We start from the raw sequence: 18,798 nt of genomic DNA, 5'->3' as shown, positions 1-18,798 counted from the left end.
ATCTCCCTTCAAAAGATGGCTTCACTATGAAGTTCTACCAAATATGTAACATATATTAATTTCATTTTTTTAAGTGGTTCCATAAAATTGAAGAGGAGGAACTTTTTTCCAAATTTCTTCCCTCAGGCTAGCATTAATTTCCCTGATACCAGAACTAGAAAAGGACTTAACAAAAAACAAAGCTACAAGCCAATATCCTCAATGAATGTAGATGCAAAAATTCTCAAAAACAACTAGCAAACTGAACTGAATCAAATGATATATTAAAAAGATTATGCTCCATGATTAAGTGGGAATCATGCCAGGGATGCAAGGATGGTTCAAAATATGCAAATCAATAAGCAAGATATACAGCATCAACAAAATGAAGGACAGAAATATGTAATCACCTGAATAGATGTAGAAGAGGCATTTGATACAAACTCACAATCCCTTCATGATAAAAACAGAACACATGGGCTTGGGATGTGGCTCAAGCCGTAGCGTGCTTGCCTGGCATGCGTGCGGCCTGGGTTCGATCCTCGGCACCACATACAAAGATGTTGTGTCTACCGAAAACTAAAAATAAATAAATAAATAAATATATTTAAAAAACAAACAAACAAAAAAACAGAACACATTAAGTATCTCAATAAAGTGTATAAATGGTAAGTCAACAGTTTCAATCACACTGAATGGAGAAAAGCTGGAAGCTTTCGCTCTAACATCTGGAACAAGAATGCTATTTCTACCACTTTCATTCTAGCAAGAACAATCAGGCAAAAGAAAGAAATAAAGGGAATCTTAATTGGTAAAGAGGAAATCATATTGTCATTGTTTGTAAAATAATATGGTTTTAGGTAGAGAAAATCCCCCACACTCCACTAAAAAGCTATTGGAACTAAAATTAATTCAGCAAAGTAGCATGATACAAAAATCAACACACAAAAATCCTTACTTAGTGTTTTTGTGCACTAATAGCTAATTGTCTGAATTAGAAATCGAGAAAGATTCTTCAGCTATAAATTAATATCAAGTGCCAAAAAATGGATATAACTAGAGAACAATGTGGAAAGTAAAATAAATCACATGTAGTCAAATATTATCTATTCTTTCTCATTAATGGATGTTTAAAAAAAGTTGATCACATTGTATAACAGTGATTACTAGAACTGGTAATGGGGAGGGTTATGGGGGTAAAAAAAGTGGTACCCAAATACAGTGCAATAATATTCTATAGAACAGGGTCAACTGTAATTCATAATAACTTATTTTGTATTTTATAAATAACTAAAAGACAGAAGCTGGAAGTCTCCAAACACAAACAATAAGAAGATACATTGTTTTCATATAGAACAAATAATGTCCACCTTATATTTGTTTCCCTGCTTTCAAATGTAAATTCAGATTAACAAAATGATGAATATTATAATAACTTTGTATTCATAATAATCATGTCCATTAACATTTTCACATGTAGTAGATATACTACCAAACATTTTATCATGGAGGATTCAATAAAATATTTTATTAACAGACAGAATTATACCCTTAGACATTCTAATGGAGTGAATGGGGAGTTGAATGTGACTTGGGCTTTTCTACTTTTTCATTAAGATGAGCACCTGCCCCCTAGCTGATTCTTGTTTGCTATCTTACTGTCTCAAAGGAAAGTGTCTCTGCTGCTGCCTATTCTAGTTGCTTTGCCAAGGCTAATTACACAGAGGGCTCAGTAAGTGATGTCTGAACCTGGGCACTAAGGATACTTGACTATTAATTCAGGTAATCCCAGTGTGCCTTGCAGAGATAGAGCAGAAAACATAAATATCATTATTTGGGGAGTGAAAATATTAACTGTCTGCTCAGAAAGATCAGAGCATCACTCTTTGCAACCCAAAGAAAATTCTTTTTTTCTTCTCTCTCTCAGATTTTCTTATCAGAATGATGGAGAGCAAAGAAAATGTTTCCAATATTCAAAGTAAGAAAGAGTTTCTAAACATATAACATAACTAAGTGAAACTTGGAAACTAGGAAAATTCAAGACTCTCCAAAATATGTGTGCAGAGCAAATTTAGATGATGGTGCTAGCCCTGGACAAGTCACATCTTCCTTAACACAACACAGTTAAACCCACTAAGGAGCTGCCAGCCAAAATGATGAAAAATTATCAAGAGTAAGTAATGTAAGGTAGACGAGAGAACTGCTTTCTCTTTTGAGAGATCAGGGAAAGAAATATTTGTTGCTGTATTTTCCTGTAATTTTTTTAAGATTTGCTTCAACTTTTTATTATGGAAAATTGTAAGAAACATGTTTTTAAATTATTCAACAGATTTTTGACAAGACTAACGACTTGGTCAGGGCATATTTAAGTATCCATCTAGTAATTTCTAGTTATCTATGCTGTGTAATTTAAAAGACACATTGAAATATGCCTTCCAAATGCTTGGAAAATGTACCACAAAGAATATTAGATTACTTAAAATTTCAACATTTTCTAAATTGTAAATTTTCTTTTACTGTGAAAATTTTAAGTAGAAATATTCCAGTATCTCCTATTTGTTTAATGAAATTGTTCCCTTAATATCTAAGTGAGACAAATTACTGTATATTGGGAGAACTTTTATTTCTTCCTCTTTCACTGCACAACATTATCAAGGCAAGGATTTTCACCAAGACCATTTTTGCCTGGTATGTGTACAGAGGGGGAGGTCTGAAGGATGAGGTGACAGAAAAGATGTCAACTTTTATTGACTTCATACCTTATTCCACTCATTGCACTTTTTGCGGTCCTGAAGTAGTTGAGAGAAAAATAGTTCTTAGATAACTAAAATCAAAGAGCTAGTTATAGTAAAGTATTAGTGTATGATTTACCTGTATAAAAGAGAAACCATTAAGACGTTGATTTTTATCTATCAAAGCCAAAACATGATTTACTTTTAAAAAGATTGAGCTCATATGGAAAACCCCAGGGAACATGAAAACAGAGTCCTGTTTTCTTTTCCTAAAATAAGCTCTTAGTTAGCCTGAGAGGCTTTTAGGGACCAATCTTGAGATGGGGATGGGATATTATCAAGGGGAATAGATTCCGTTTTATGGATGTCTTCAAAAACCTTGCGTCTCACTCAGAAGTAAATTCACGTGACACACAGTCATTGGACAATATTGTTCATTGTGCTCTGTTAGCATCTTCATCCAAGGCATACCAGGTCTGTGCCATTTCCCTTAGTTTTCTACCTGTTTTCCTGTGATGATACCCTGAAAGCAAGCTGAGTCTTGCTATATATACTACATGGGATTTTCTAAGGCACATGGCCATAGGAAGGAAGAATTCATTTTTCTAAACCCACAGGACTCATGTTATTTGCAGGAATTTTTTAAAAGCAAACTGACTTAAAAAATCATTTTAAAAACAAACTATTATCTTCTGCAGAAACAACATTTTATTCAATGATAGGGAAATAGAAAAAGCCCAAGAGACAGTGTTTTCAGATAATGCATATGTTCATTGCTAGCATTATAAATAATTAAGGCTGGCTGATTGGGGCAATCATTACTCTACAAACAGAAGCACAATCTGTTCCTCTACATGAAGACTACATGTAATGATCAGGGATTACATCAACAAAATAAGGAGTATAATGCTGGTAAAAGGAAGTTTATTAATATTTTACTTATCCTTCATTTGGGTCTACATTATAATGCAAATATATTAATTAAGTGATGGTTTATGGCTTATGGAACAGTACTGATGGAGTGGGTAGATGACAATGGCAGTGTTGAACACTAAACTTTAATTGCCTAGGTGATTCTCAAACATTACTATGTATATGAAACTCTTAATCATTATATTACAATTATTCTGCCTTCTAATTTCTCCACTAGAATCTGACATCACTCCCCTATTTCTTGGTGAAAATTTATTAACTCCCTTTAATTATTGAATGTGTGTTTGAAAAAAAAATATTTGATAATTCTAATTTAAAAGATGAATGTTACAGATTATAGAAAAGAACAGTGAGAGTTTTGTACAAATTAAATGACTTTCATGATATGGAACCTAGCCTGGCATTTGGGAAATGGTGGATGATGAATGGAATCGATTTATTTTACATAGCTTGCTTCTGATTTTCCAATAGCCAGGTTCAATCAATCCCTGAAACAGAATTAATAAGAGCAGGGGGGGAATGAATGGGTCCAGAGCACTTCATTCCTTGGGAAGACTAGGGCCAAGAGGATGTCAGAGTGGAGCACTCTGGCAGAAGGACATTGGGAGTTTGGGAAGATGGGTATGGAGAATGGACGCTATGAAGCAATCATTACCTTAACACAACTTCCTCTAGCCTGCACTGGTGGAAAGATTTCTGAGAGGACAAACTCAAAAATATTAGGAGAATTAAGAGGATTCTTTCCTTATAAAAGAAGGAGAAGATATATTTACCCCTACTCTGTAAAATATAAAGACTGAAAAGATAAGTGAAAGTGATATTGTATTTCTTAGGAGAAAAATAGGTGAAATTTGGAGTTTGGGTAAAGGATCACATGAAAGGCTATAAAAGTACAAAAGGAAAAACTATATGTCAAATAATTAAGGAGGCAAGTTTTTACTTTAAGACATTTCAAGTAAACATCATAGGTCTTTCCCAAATGATACAGTTTATCAAACGACTTTATATGTGATTCACCAATAGCCCACTCACTAGGGATAGAGATCAGTGTGTATGGGGCCAGATGCTATTTGGCAGAGTATGTGACAGCCTGTTCATAATTATGGAAGTGAGAATTCATTTAGATAGTGTAATTGTCTTCAGCATGTGTTTCTTTTCAACAGCTTTATTGAGGTATAGTTTGTAACATAAACTGCATATATTTGAAATACTCAATTTGATGAGGTGTGACATATGCATGCCATGAAGACATCATCACAATAGAGAGCTTAAAATGAACATATATCCTTCAGCTCCCAAAATTTCCTGTTTCCCTTTTAGGTTTTGGATTTGTTTGTTTATAACTATTGTTGTTTTTCTTTGTTTTGGTAAAAACACTTAACAGGACATATACTCTCTTAATTTTTTTCAGTGCCCAAAATAGCAGTGCTAATAATTGCACCATGTTGCACAGCAGATCTTTAGATTTACTTATCTTCCATACTGAAATTTCATAGCCACAGAACAACTCTCCATTTCCCCTTCCTCTGATCCTGGCAACCACCCTTCTGAATCTCTGTTTGCTTGAATCTGACTATGTTAAATACTCAGGAAAGTGGAATCACACAACATTTGCCCTTCTGTAACTCATTTCATTTTGATAATGTCTTCCAGGTTATTCATGTTGTTGCATATTGCAGGATTTTCTTCTTTTTATAGTTAAATACTATTCCATTGTGTGTGTGTGTGCACGCATGTGGACTACATTTTCTTTTTATCCATTTATCTGTTGGTGGATGTCTGGGTTGTTTCCAAAGCTTTGCTATTTTTTTTTCTGCAGTGAACACAGAAATGCAGATTTTTCTTTGGGATACTTGTTTCTATTCTTTTGAAAATATGAGAAAAAATGGAATTGCTAGACTATACAGCCAATCTCTTGCTAGTTTTCTGAGAAAACGTCATAATGTTTTCAATAGTAACTATACCAGGTTACATTTCCATCAAAAGGGTGCACAGATTCCAATTTCTCCACATCCTTATCAAAACATACATATGCTGCTGTTAATAGATATCTCTCTTAGGAGATGAAATTTTTAAAAATATAAGGTGATATCTGATTGTAGTTTACAACTTAATATGAGCTGTTATAAAGCTGAATAGACAGATTTTTTTTTTTTTTTTTTTTTTTTTTTTTACTGTACAACTCCAAACACCCAAGATTTCCAGTGTAACAAAGATTGTAAGCCATGAGCACACCTCCTGGTGGATAGCAAAATCACTAGAAGAGAGAAATTAAAAAACAAACAAACAACAACAACAACAAAAAAACCTTGATCTTTTCTTACTCACTCAGCCTTTTCTTCATCCTGTACCTGGTTTCTGTTCACTGCAAAAGAAAAATTCACTGCTATTGTGTTCCTTACCTCAAAACTGTTGGATCCTAAGATATTTATAATCTAATAATATTTTAGGTGAATCGATAGACTAGAAGAATGGAGAAAAAAGAAGGAAACCTGGCCAGGCAAAAAAAAAAAAATGGAATAACAGTTTTTCAGACTGTGACTGTTCTTGGCCATAGAATTATGATGACATTATTTTTCCTTTACAAAAGGTAAATTTATTTATTTATCTCTATGGCAAGCATTTTAATCTAGAAACATTGAATTTACTTATGAAAAATACAGAAAACTGGATGGCTAAATAAAAATTCCAATATGAATATGAAAAGATGAGTAGAGTTAATATTACAAAGATGAAAAGGCTTTATCACTAATTACATTTCATTATATCAGCAAATGTACTTGGAGTCAGTGTGACAGAAATGGTTTTGGGATATGTATAGGAAAGTAAATTAAACAAAGAAGAAGAAGAAGAAAAAAAAAAACTGTGTTTGTTACAATCAGGATTTCCTAGGAATTCTTATCTCCCAGACATTGCAGTAAAAGCCTTTTAGCTATGAGTATTATCTGAAACATTCTCTACTTTTTTAAACATTGAAATACAAGTTATAATTATAAAAAGGTACATTAAATCATTTCTTCAAAAATTAGTGAACATGTGCGATGTATTAGACATTGTTTTTGTAGCCACATAGGATATAACAGAAAAAGAAGAAATTCCTCATTTTTAGAGTACATTTTCTATCTACCCTAACAATCTAATGATCTTGAGAATATTCAAGTATCTTGACCTTCTTGACTGTATCTGTTCATATTATCTATATGGATCACTATTGATTTTTTAAAAAAAATTAGTTGTAGTTGGGCACAATACCTTTATTTTATTTGTTTATTTTTATGTGGTGCTAAGGATTGAACCCAGGGCCTTGTACGTGCTAGGCTAGTGCTCTGCCGCTGAGCCACTATTGATTTTTTTAAGAAAAAACAAAATGTCTCTTAGGAGATGAAATTTTTAGAAATGCTGTAGGTGTTATAAGCTTAAAGAAAGAAAAAAATCAGAAAATGAAATATTCAGTAGGTGGTATAAGCTTAAAAAAAGGGAAAAAATCAGAAAGTGAAACAATCACAGTCTCAAAAAATGATATATAGGAAGCAAATTCTGTAAAATGTATGAATTAGTTATTAAAGGTAAAGGCAGGGGTAGTACACAGAATGGGGAAAACCCTGGAAAAGGAGAATCTTTAAAGTTTGGAACAGGGAATTGTGGGGACAAGTGCATGAAATACTGCATACATGGCATACATTAAGGGCTTCTGAGTGGCAGGCCACTCCTCTCTTGCTAGGTGAGTGAGTGGCAGGCCGCTTACCCCTTAGGCACAGCCCTTAACATATGCCATATATGCAATACTCCATGTACTTGTCCCCAATGTGCATGGAGTACTGCATATATGGCATATTCAGCCCTTTTGTTTTATAAAAGCATTTGAAAGGAAAGAGTAATTTGAAGAACATATGAAAATAAAAACTTGGAACCAACTGACCAGAATAGGCATTAAGGAATACAAATTTCCCCAGTACATAGACAGTGCTGCTTTGTTTTGTCCCTAAATTTAGTGTATAAGCCAAATATGAGGGAATTTAATACCACATAAAATATTGTTTCTACTTTAGAGAAATTTATAGAAACTTTAGAGAAATGTAATTACAGTGCATAGCATAATGTAATATGATATATGCCATGACTGGATAAACAGCAGGTACTTGGAAATACCACAGGAGCACAATTTCACATGCTTTGGGTTCATGAATGAAGTTTTCCCCAAAGAACTGATACCTACAAGGAATCCTGAAGGACTAATAGGTATTAATCCAAAGATTAGCATGTGCAGAAGAGAAAACATGTAGAAAATATGAAGAATTTCAAGCAGTCAGTGTTAGTGGAACTCAAACCCTAAGGAAGAAAGGTAAGAAATGTCAAGACTTGAAGTGAGAAAATCAAAGAAGGTACTTTCCATAAAAAGCCATGCAGGTTAAACAAACAAACAAACAAAATAATTAAAAAAATAGAAAATAGGCCTCATCTTTGGAGTACCTCATATGAATGATAAAATACATGAATTGGTGAAATCATTCATGGAGAGTACAGAGAAAAAAGAATAATAAACATAACACAAGAAGTGAGAGTTCTGAAAATAGAATACTGGGGAACACCAATATTTCATATATGAATAGAGAAAAGAGAAGGCTAGAAAGAGAGACACTAAAAATAACAATATAATCCTAGAAAGAAAATCAGAAAGATGGCCTGGGACTCATTTAAAGAATGACCAATCTTTGCTTTTTAATGCTGTGGCAATTTCAGGCAAGATAAAAATTAAAATTTGCTACTTGGTTCAACAGAAATGAAGTCTAGTGAGTACTAGGAAAGCAAGGGAGTTGCAAGTGAAAGTCCCACACGGCCAGTTAAAACCTCAATGGAGGGAAGCTGAGCAAAGGAGACACTAATGTTTTTTCAAATGAATTGAAAACATCATGAAAAAGATGCAGCCTAGAAAGTGCTATTTAGTGTAATTAAATATAAATTACTTTCTTGGGCTTTGAGAAAAAGGGAGCCACAATTAAATAATTAAGCATAAATGAATGCATAAGAAAGTTCTCTTTTTGTAAATATCTTGTACATAACATTTTCTCACACTATAGGTAAAATAGTTGTACATCAATCCATCAGTAAGTACTATAGTTTTGACTATAAAGAATTCTTTTTTGTCATTATCATTTTTTTTTTCCTTACAACAATCACCAGGTAGTGAAGAGAATCCATGCTTTTAGTTACCTGGATATGCCCTGTATCCAAGGTTTGCCTTGGACGAAGAAATATTAGCCACCCATAAAATGAGATCTTTCTTTAACCTACCTGGAAATCCAATCCACATAATGATTCCTATGTGATAAGTCAATTACATTTGTAAATTCTGAGGGGGAACAAATGATCAAAAACAGTTGGATTGCTTTACAATAACATGAACTCTTAAGGAAATCTCCACTACTTGTAGACTTAAAATTCAGTAAGGCTACTTGAATAATAAAAATATTGATTATGATGTAAAAGGAAAAGATAAACGTAGTCTGATTTGCTGGGCTTCTATATGCACACCTCTTTGTTGTAGAATTTGAATATGTTTTTTCTTCATAAAATTTTGATTTTTACACAAGGATTAGGTAAATATCAAGGTTCAATGATGAGGAACCACACAGCAATAACCACTTTCATCCTGCTGGGACTGACAGATGACCCAAAACTGCAAGTTCTGCTTTTTATCTTCCTGTTGCTCACCTACATGTTGAGTGTAACAGGGAACCTGACTATTATCACCCTCACATTGGTGGATCCCCATCTTAAGACTCCTATGTACTTCTTCCTCAGAAACTTTTCCTTCCTAGAAGTTTCATTTACTACTGTCTGTATCCCTCGATTCCTGTACAGTTTATCAACTGGAGACAATACTGTTACCTACAATGCTTGCGCAAGTCAGATATTTTTTGTTTTTCTCTTTGGAGCAACAGAATTTTTTCTCCTGGCAGCCATGTCCTATGATCGCTATGTGGCCATCTGTAAACCCCTTCATTATATGTCCATCATGAACAACAGAGTGTGCACCATATTAGTCCTCTCCTGCTGGGTAGCTGGCTTGATGATTATTGTCCCACCCTTAAGTGTAGGTCTCCAGCTTGAATTCTGTGATTCTAATGCCATTGATCATTTCAGCTGTGATGCAAGTCCCCTCCTAAAGATCTCATGCTCAGACACATGGGTACTAGAACAGATGGTTATCATTGTGGCTGTATTTGCCCTCATTATTACATTAGTCTGTGTAGTTCTGTCCTACACGTACATCATCAGGACCATTCTGAGATTCCCCTCTGTTCAGCAAAGGAAAAAGGCCTTTTCCACCTGCTCATCCCACATGATTGTGGTTTCCATCACCTATGGCAGCTGCATCTTCATCTACATCAAGCCTTCAGCAAAGGAAGAGGTGGCCATAAATAAAGGAGTTTCAATTCTCACCTCTTCTGTAGCGCCCTTGCTGAACCCTTTCATTTACACCTTGAGAAACAAGCAAGTGAAACATGCTTTCAATGACTGCATAAAGAAGATTGTGTTTCTCTCAAAGAAGCAGAAGTTTTGATGAATAAAAGGAAAATGAAACATTCCGTGACTGTTTTACTGCTAACTTCATTGTTTCCTTTCTGCATTTTAGTCAAATTAGCCTTCTCAATGACGTTTAACATTTCATCCTGATCTCACCTGTATTAAACTCTTTATTACTTCAAATCAAATACATGCATTGGATTTTCTTTAAGTGAGAAACTAAAAAATATAATTTCCAAGAAATTAAGTTTTTCTCCACTTGTAAGTTAGTTATCTATACGTTAAATTATATGACAATAGTGCTAGCTACTTTCTTACTGTAATACAAGTTATAAAATGAATAGCATAAAGGCAACAAGAAAATAAAAAAGTAAAATCCCAAAACTGCAGAGACATGCTAAAATATATTTAAAAAATAAAGCATTCCAAGCTTATTACAATATTGGGAAAGATTATATCAACAGGAGTTTATGATTCATCAGAATTGAAGATATCTTCATAATCATTGGTAAGATTTAGTTGCTATTTTCTTATATAGCAGACCAACACCACTTAAAGGATATATACTTAATTTAAAGCAATATAAACATTAAATCATTTATTAAGCATTACAAATTCAGAATAGATGCATGAATGTTAATCGGAACACCAAATTTTAAGTTCCCACAAATAGTATTACTAGTTAAGTCAATAAAAAAGTAAATAAATTTTTTAAAGTTATCAATGATATACAATGAGCAAAATAAGAACAATTAAGGAAATCAAAACAGTAATAAAGATTGAAATTAAGATCAAGGGAACAATGCATAAAGTACTCAAAAATTAAAGAGGCTAGAGTTTGAAGCTATTAACAATGTGCTTGTCATTGAAAGAAAAGGGAAAGAAAACCCCAACTATATGTTGTGTACAAAAGGCCTACTCCCAAAATTGTGCAAAATCCAAACCGGGAGTCTCAGAACTCCCTCCATCTCAGAAAAATCACCAAGGAATAATTTTTGATTCTCTAATGTTATTCTTTGTTATATCAGTTTTATCACTTTATGTATTGATTTGAGATTCCCCCACACTACCAAGAATTACATTCCTTAAACCATTCTTCTATAATTTTTTTTAAAAAATCTGTAATGTTATAATGTGTTAATTGGGAACACACCACTGTTTTATCTTTTGATGATCTTCCCTCTCTGTTTTTTCATTGTTTTTTTTATTTCCCTTCCTGGCTATTTCTTTCTCCACTCCCCTTTCTTCTTCTACTCTCTCTCTTAAAATTTTTTTCTGTTTTTTTATTAGATGATTATTGATTTTGTTTGTTGCATTTTGAGTTTTGTAGCACTAGAGATGAACCAAGGGATGCTCAGCCCTGTGATCCTATTGCCTCAGACCTCTGATTGGCTGGGTTCCTAGAAAGAGTTTTTTTCTCTGATATTTTTAAATGTAAAATGTTGTATATATTGGACTTACATATTCTGTTTCTCTTTTTTACTCTATTACTCATACTCTCTCTTCTCATCATTATCTCTCTATTTTTTGCCACTTTCACTGACCCTATGTGACCCCTTGATATATATATATATATATATATATATATATAATATATATATATATATATATAATATTATTTCTTTTTTCTTTCTTTTTGTTATTTTGTTTTATTCTGTTCTGTTTTTGGTAAGTGCACGTGTGCATGTGTATGTGCAAGAATGTGATTTGTGTGTGTATGTGTGTGTGTGTGTGTCTGTGTTCTGCTTTTTGTATGATTTTTCTTTTGTTAACTTGCTTCATTGTTTAGTTTTTTTGTCTTTGTATTGTTTTAGATTTATTCTCTTTCCTTCTATATTTTTACTTATTTTTTCCTGCTTTCTTCTTCTTTCCTAGTTTTTGTTGTTGTTGTTGTTAGTGCTGTTTGTTTGCATGATATATTTTATTACTTTTTTTGTGAGGGGTTGTTTGCCAGTGTTATCTTCTTTAGGGTACAGTAGGAATTGGATCAATACATTTGCTTTTTATTCGTTCTACTTTTAATAATCTCACTTGATTTTCACTTTTGGCCCCCATTATTTTCCTCACTTTCTCCATTTTTTCTCATTGTACCCTGCCTTCTTTCTCTTTGGCTCATGCCATATGTAGTACAATAACAATTCCACCTCTTTCATACCAAACTTTAAGCCTATTGTAGTGTGGTATTTCCACTTCAAATGTCCCATGTCCACTTCAAATCAATTGGACTTTTTCAAATTATTTAGGAAGCTTAAAAACTTATTAACATATGGTCTTGTCTTAATTATTTTCAGTCACAGGTGATCATCATGTTCCTTCAAAGGGGTGTAAGGAAAAAAGCATTGAAAACACATTGACTGGGCTCTTTGACATGGGCCAGGATAAATTCCTGGATTGGGATTTATAATAAAGTGAAAGCAGCTCACAAGAGTCCTTCAGACAACAGTGGGAGAATGACCCATATGAGTAAAAAGACAAATGACAACATATAAATGCAGAAAATGTGAGAAAACAGGACACTAGCATGCTCCAAAATCTATAATCCCTGACAACTGAATCCACAGACACCTAAGTGGACAAAAGCCTATATGAAGCGATCAATAAGATGAGAGTTAAAATGATCAATGAGCTAAGAGAAAAATCAAAGGATGAGCCAGGAGAAAAGATAAAGGAATTAAAAGTTCATTTAAATAAATAGCGATTTTGAAAAAGAATCAAATAGATGTCTCAGAAATAAATGAATAGATAAAATGTAAAATTCAATTGAAAGTATCACTGACTGATTAAACCATAGAGAAGACATATTTTCAGGCCTCAAAGACACAAGATATATAATCTGGAAAATAGAGCTAACAATAAAGTAAAGATAATAGGCCATGAACAGAGGACTCAGAAAATCTGCCACAACATTAAAAAACCAAAGGTAAGAAATATGGGCTTTTGAGTTTTCTTTTTCTCAAAGTAGACCAAGATGGAGCAATCCATAAAGTTCAGGGAAGGAAGGCAGGGTTTCTCCAATGCAAAAGGGATGTCAACAGTTTCTGGGACAGCCCTTCAGTCCCTCCGTTTACTCACAGGGATACCTCCTGTGGTCTACTGAGGCAAACTCTCCAGTCTCCTAACTCTAGCAGTCAGCCCTCAACAAGCTTGCCTTGCATCCTCAGCTGGGAGGTGGAGTTGCTTGGAATGCCAGTCCTGCCCCCAAAACCTGGAGCAGGAGCACTCTTGAGTCTACTCCTCCATCATAAATTTTGTTACCAAAAGTCCTGTCCCCAATGACAATTTAATATGGAGGACACAGTTTTGAGAACAAAGAAGAAGCTTTATTGTTTGCTAGCAAAGGAGAAGCACAGGCAACTTCTGTTCAGAGGCTGATTCCTCCCATCAAGAAGAACAGAGAGTTTTTAAAAGAGGATTCAAAGGCTACATTCCAGGGAGTCCCAGGTGCACCCTGATGGTGTGTTGAAAGTCACTTCCTAAATCTTCCAGGGACATCTCCTTCCTGTGGTGGGTGTGTGCTCAAGGACAGATAATAAGCCTAAAATGGGGATGAAAAAATCACTCTGTCTCCCTAAATTTGTTAGGGAATGGAAGAGGGAGAAGAGATAGAGAGAGGAGGAAAAAATATACACATTGTAAGGGTCCGGCGAAGCCTCAGAGGAAGAGACCACCAAGAGACTGACTCATGCAATTGCAGAAGGGGATTTATTTATTGGGGATCCATTCCAGCCTGCTGGGGCTCCGTGCTCACTCAAGAAGGGAGAGCAGCCCAGAGCCCAGAGCAGGGGCTGAGCACTGCTTAAGTACACTTCTTGGGGAGGGCGGGGACTTTACATACATCACAGTCTCCTTTAACAAATCATCATACACCGAGGGAAAATCAAACAACAATTCCTAAATATGATTAGTTCATTCATTGGCGGGAACAGGTCGGGCGGGGGTGATTGGTTACTCCTAAGCAGGGTACACATTCAAACTGATTGGTTTAGGCCCCGCGATGCCTACTTGCAAGATCACACAGGGCCCTAGGCTATTAATCAACTAAATGGCCAGTAGGGCATTGTCTTAACTGCCTCAGGAATTTCTGGGTGTAGCAGAGGAATTTAACAATACCTAGTCCTTCACTTTTTAACTCAGGCCTTGCAGCTTAGGAACTTTACAATGCCTGGTCTTTTACATTTTAACTCAGGCTTTGCAGTTTGGAAGCAGCTTAGAAACTTTACCCTTTCAACATATCCCTTTTAAAATGAACCATAGTGGCAGAGCAGGGAGGATTATATTCAAAACATGAAGTGGACCATTGTTTCATTCCTAGAAAAGTAGCAGAAATAATGAATATTAGCAGTCTTTGAGTAATCTTCTCTTGGTTACAATAATTTAGAGAAAACTTAAACTATAGATTGTTTATTAAATTGCACCATACATCTGATCCCATAGTTTTATAATGACATATTTACTTATAATTATTCAGTTACTAATTATAAGAATATTCTGATTCCACAGTTATACATATAAGACAAACTTCATTATCCTTTACATTTTAAAAAGGTGCATTTTATACTATAATAGAATTTTTTTAATAAAATATTAAAAACAAGGGAAAAGACATTTAAATCGTATGAGCAGGTGTGTGGCTTATAAAAAAATAAGCAAGACATAGTCTACTATGTTCCACATTTTCTTCATATGAGTACATGTTTCTCACTATATTTATAGGTTCTAAAATTATCAATAAAAATCTATCCGAGGAATAAATACACATGTACTTATTGAATAAATGAATACATAATTCAGTTTTATGTTGACACAAATTTAAATCATTTCACTGGATGCATATTGTGTTAATGGAGGCTACTTAGTGAAAGCAAATGGAAGAGAATACAAAAGGAAAAGAGAGGGAGACAGACCTCAACAGATTAGCCATGCTTTGTTAAGCAGTGGAGGGGCACATTTTCAAGAGGGGAAAATGGCTACAGGCTGAAGAAGCATCTGAGTTTTATAGGGTTTAGCAGGGCCAGGTCATGGGAGGGGCTGGAAGGCTTACTTTCTGCAGCAGTGGGAATTTGGCAGATAAGGGAGATTGCTATAGGTCAGATTCCTGAGCTCCTGTTTTCCCCTGAGGGTTTTGTAAGTCTCCATTTCCTTCACTTGGGAAGAGTATGAACTCTGGACTGACTTGCTTTTGTTTTCATTAAGATTAAACTAGGATTTATATGACATTGTCTATGAGTCTGCCCACCAAACAGAATCTCAGTTGGCACTCTATGTTTATTTACATGTAATCAGGTGCAAGTTGTCAGGGATTTGTATTTCCATTGTGCACCAACAAGAAATTAATTCTTGTTCAGTTGGAGTAAGAAACTCTGGAAATTGAAAGATTTCACAGCTTTTTATAAACAGCTAAAGTGGTAAAACACAAAGGAAGTAGGAAAATTATATTTTGACTTCAGGGATATTTCTGATCCCTCCTTGCCAAAGATTCTGTATGCATATCTAAGCTTTATTTAAGCTTTCAACTATGGAAATATTTGTCCAGTGTTTGTCTATAAATTCATCATTAGTTAACAATAACTCATAAACTAGACATATCCTGATAAAGAAGACAGTGGATTATTTCCACATGTATAATTCTCCTAATTCAACTGAGCCTCTGCAGTCTAACTCACGTGAAGGTGATAAAGAGTTTAGGGTAGCCCTGGTGGTGAAAAACTTGTTTGAAAATTATATTTCTTGCTTTTAAACATACAGCTTACTTCATTATATTCCCAGTTTAAATAGAATCGTCTGCAGATATTATAAAGAGCAAAAAGTACACATTCTGGATTATTTTCTCTCCTTCTGAAAAATCTATAGTACAATGTTACAAATGATGGAACATGTACAAAATTTGAAGGAAAGCACATTAGTGTGGCTAGTATCAGATGGAATTTTAGTAACTTTGGAAAGAATGAGACATTGTTAGTTGATATAATAAGGTAAAATAAGGCAAAGCTTCTTAGATTTAAGAAAAGAACCTGTTAAAATTTCTCTGCCTAGTCCACACCCACAGCAGGAATACATGTAGATAACTGTCAACACATGATGCAAAACACTGATAATCATGAAGCACTAAGAGAAGAGCCACAGGACCTAACACAGGATTTTGAAAATAACCAACTAATGAAAAGTTTTCTGAGCTAGATAATAAGAAAAGGTAAGAAAGAAGGGTCTTCTAAATTTCCCTCATATGCAGAAGTTAGACAGTAAAAAGGAACAATAGGGATCTCATGAAGTAGAAGGAAAATGAGTAGGATACAGAAAGAGATCAGGAGGAGAAATGTGGGGAGGGTAGATATAGGTACTGGGGAATGAAATTTGTCAAATTATGTGCATGTATGAATATGCCTCAATTGAATCCACTGTACATATAATTATTATGCACCAAGAAAAATTTTGAATGTAACACTCACTTTAAATCTATAAAGACATCAACTCAAGAAATTCAGTCTATCTGAAAATAATAGACATTTCAAACTTCAACCTTTGTCCTCAAATTAGAGAATAGACAGGTTTGTTGCTAACAAAGAAAATTTACAACCAATTTTCTTTCCCCACAGCTTCTAATATGTGAAAGAGAGTGAGGTTTTAGTACATGATCACATATCTTCAAAACATACAGAAACACTTATGAAAAAAAAGAATAAAATTGCATGTCATTGAGGCATACTAGGGGTGATTCATTGAATTCTTATAGATATGATACAAACATACACAGGAAGGGGAATATGATGCATAAACCATGTTGATGATTCGATGTCTTATTGTTTTCCTTAGTTTTGTAGATCAAATGCATAAAGACAGACCAGACAGTAACATGTCACAGTAGTAGTGGAATCTATGTAAAATATTCACTCTTACAAGTATATACACTTAGATATTTAGCTGAGAAACAAAGAAGAAATGCTTAAAAACAGTAATAGAAAATATACAAAAAATGAGGATAAAGAATATATGTGGAAATAACTGTCATTTGATATGATCAAAAAATAAGAAAAAAAATGAAGAAAGAACAGAAGGCACGAAGGAAGTGAAGGAAGAAGGCAGTTTGGTTTCTAGCAACATCACATATTTTAATAAAATATTAACATTGTGTGGCTAAGAAGGCAGTCTTCTTCAGTGATTGATAAAATAAAATAAGTTAATATTTACAGAGTTCACAAATGGGCTCATTATTAATGTGTGAATTTTCTAATAAGGATTCATAGCAGAATATTTTGATGAGCAAAATCACACAATTACATCCTAAGAATAAAGAACTCAAGCAATGCATGAGAGAACATCATGGGGATACATAATGCTATTACAATGATAAATATCCAGGAGGACAATAAAGGTTCCTTATGGGTGACATACATGACTGCTGTATAAAAACTAATAAATTAAAGGAATGTGTTATAAAAGTAGCTGGTACAGGGTACACTTTTACTTAATTTTCAGTAGTATGTGTTCACAAAAGCCAAAGCTGTTATTTCAAAGTTGTAAACGTACATCTTTTCGCTAGATCCCTCAGGGCTTGTATCACTTGCTTATTTCTTAGGGAATAAATGAAAGGATTTAGTACAGGTGCAACGGAAACAGTGAGCACTGACACCCCCTTGTTTAAAGATATACTTTCCTCTGCAGAAGGCTTGATATACATAAAAATACAACTGCCATAAGAGATGGAGACCACAATCAAGTGGGAGGAACAGGTGGAAAAAGCTTTCTTTCTCTCCTGGGCAGAAGGGATCTTCAGAACAGTTGTTATGATTTTGATATAAGAGAATAATACCAGAGCCAGTGTATTCAAGAGGGTGATAATGGCTAAAATAAAATTTGACAACTCTAAGTCATGTGTGTCTGTGCAGGAGAGTTTCAGGATAGGAAAGTAGTCACAAACAAAGTGTTCAATAACATTGCCATCACAGAATTCTATGGTCAGACTCACTATAGCTCCAGGGGTAATTGCTACCCCAGCAGCTATCCAACAGGCAGCAACCAGCAGGTGGCTCACTCTGCTGCTCATAATGGTTGCATAATGAAGGGGTTTGCAGATGGCCACATAGCGGTCATAGGACATAGCAGCCAACAGGAAAAACTGTGTTATACCTATGAAAATGGCAAAAAGTGCCTGTGCCAAGCAAGCATCACGGGAAATAGTCTTTTCCTTGGTGACTATGCTGACCAGGTATCTAGGGATGCAGGCAGTTGTCAATGTGATTTCTAAGAAGGAAAAATTTCTTAGGAAGAAATACATGGGTGTTTTGAGGTGGGGATCCAGCAAGGTCAGAAGGATTATAAGAAGATTTCCTGTAGTACTCAAAAGGTATGTTAGAAGTAGAAAAAGTAAAATTGCAATTTCCCAATTTGGGTCCTCTGTCAGTCCTACAATAATGAAGTTTGTCACTACTGTGTGGTTCCTCATGATTCAGTTCTGTCAAGATGCCATCTGACCTGCAAGGGAGTGGAGGTGATAAATAATAGAAAAATATTTTAAAAGATACATCAAGTGCAGTTTTCTAAGTGACAACAAAGCACCCAGCAACTCAATAGACATGCAGGAGCTTTGTTTTCTTTCTAGAGATTTCAAATTTTACATAATAGTCAGAAC

The 18,798-nt window shown here is 34.5% G+C and overlaps 2 protein-coding genes across 2 annotated transcripts; one reads left to right on the top strand and one right to left on the bottom strand.

The window, feature by feature from the left end:
• Positions 1–9,261: 9,261 nt before the first annotated feature.
• On the top strand, positions 9,262–10,209 carry LOC124108143 (olfactory receptor 6C2). The gene has a single exon (XM_046466475.1). The coding sequence runs from the start codon at positions 9,262–9,264 to the stop codon at positions 10,207–10,209; it is 948 nt and encodes a 315-aa protein (XP_046322431.1).
• A 7,464-nt stretch (positions 10,210–17,673) lies between these two features.
• Positions 17,674–18,612, bottom strand: LOC124108145 (olfactory receptor 6C75-like). Its single transcript, XM_046466476.1, has one exon. It carries the CDS (start codon positions 18,610–18,612, stop codon positions 17,674–17,676), a length of 939 nt encoding a protein of 312 aa, XP_046322432.1.
• Positions 18,613–18,798: the final 186 nt, after the last annotated feature.

The sequence above is a fragment of the Marmota monax genome, unplaced genomic scaffold (assembly GCF_021218885.2).
Source record: "Marmota monax isolate L192 unplaced genomic scaffold, Marmota_monax_Labrador192_F-V1.1 WCK01_AAM20220418_F8-fsc00560, whole genome shotgun sequence".
Classification (NCBI taxonomy): domain Eukaryota; kingdom Metazoa; phylum Chordata; class Mammalia; order Rodentia; family Sciuridae; genus Marmota; species Marmota monax.
The sequence above is the reverse complement of the archived record's forward strand: the minus strand, read 5'-3'. Positions and strand labels throughout refer to the sequence as shown.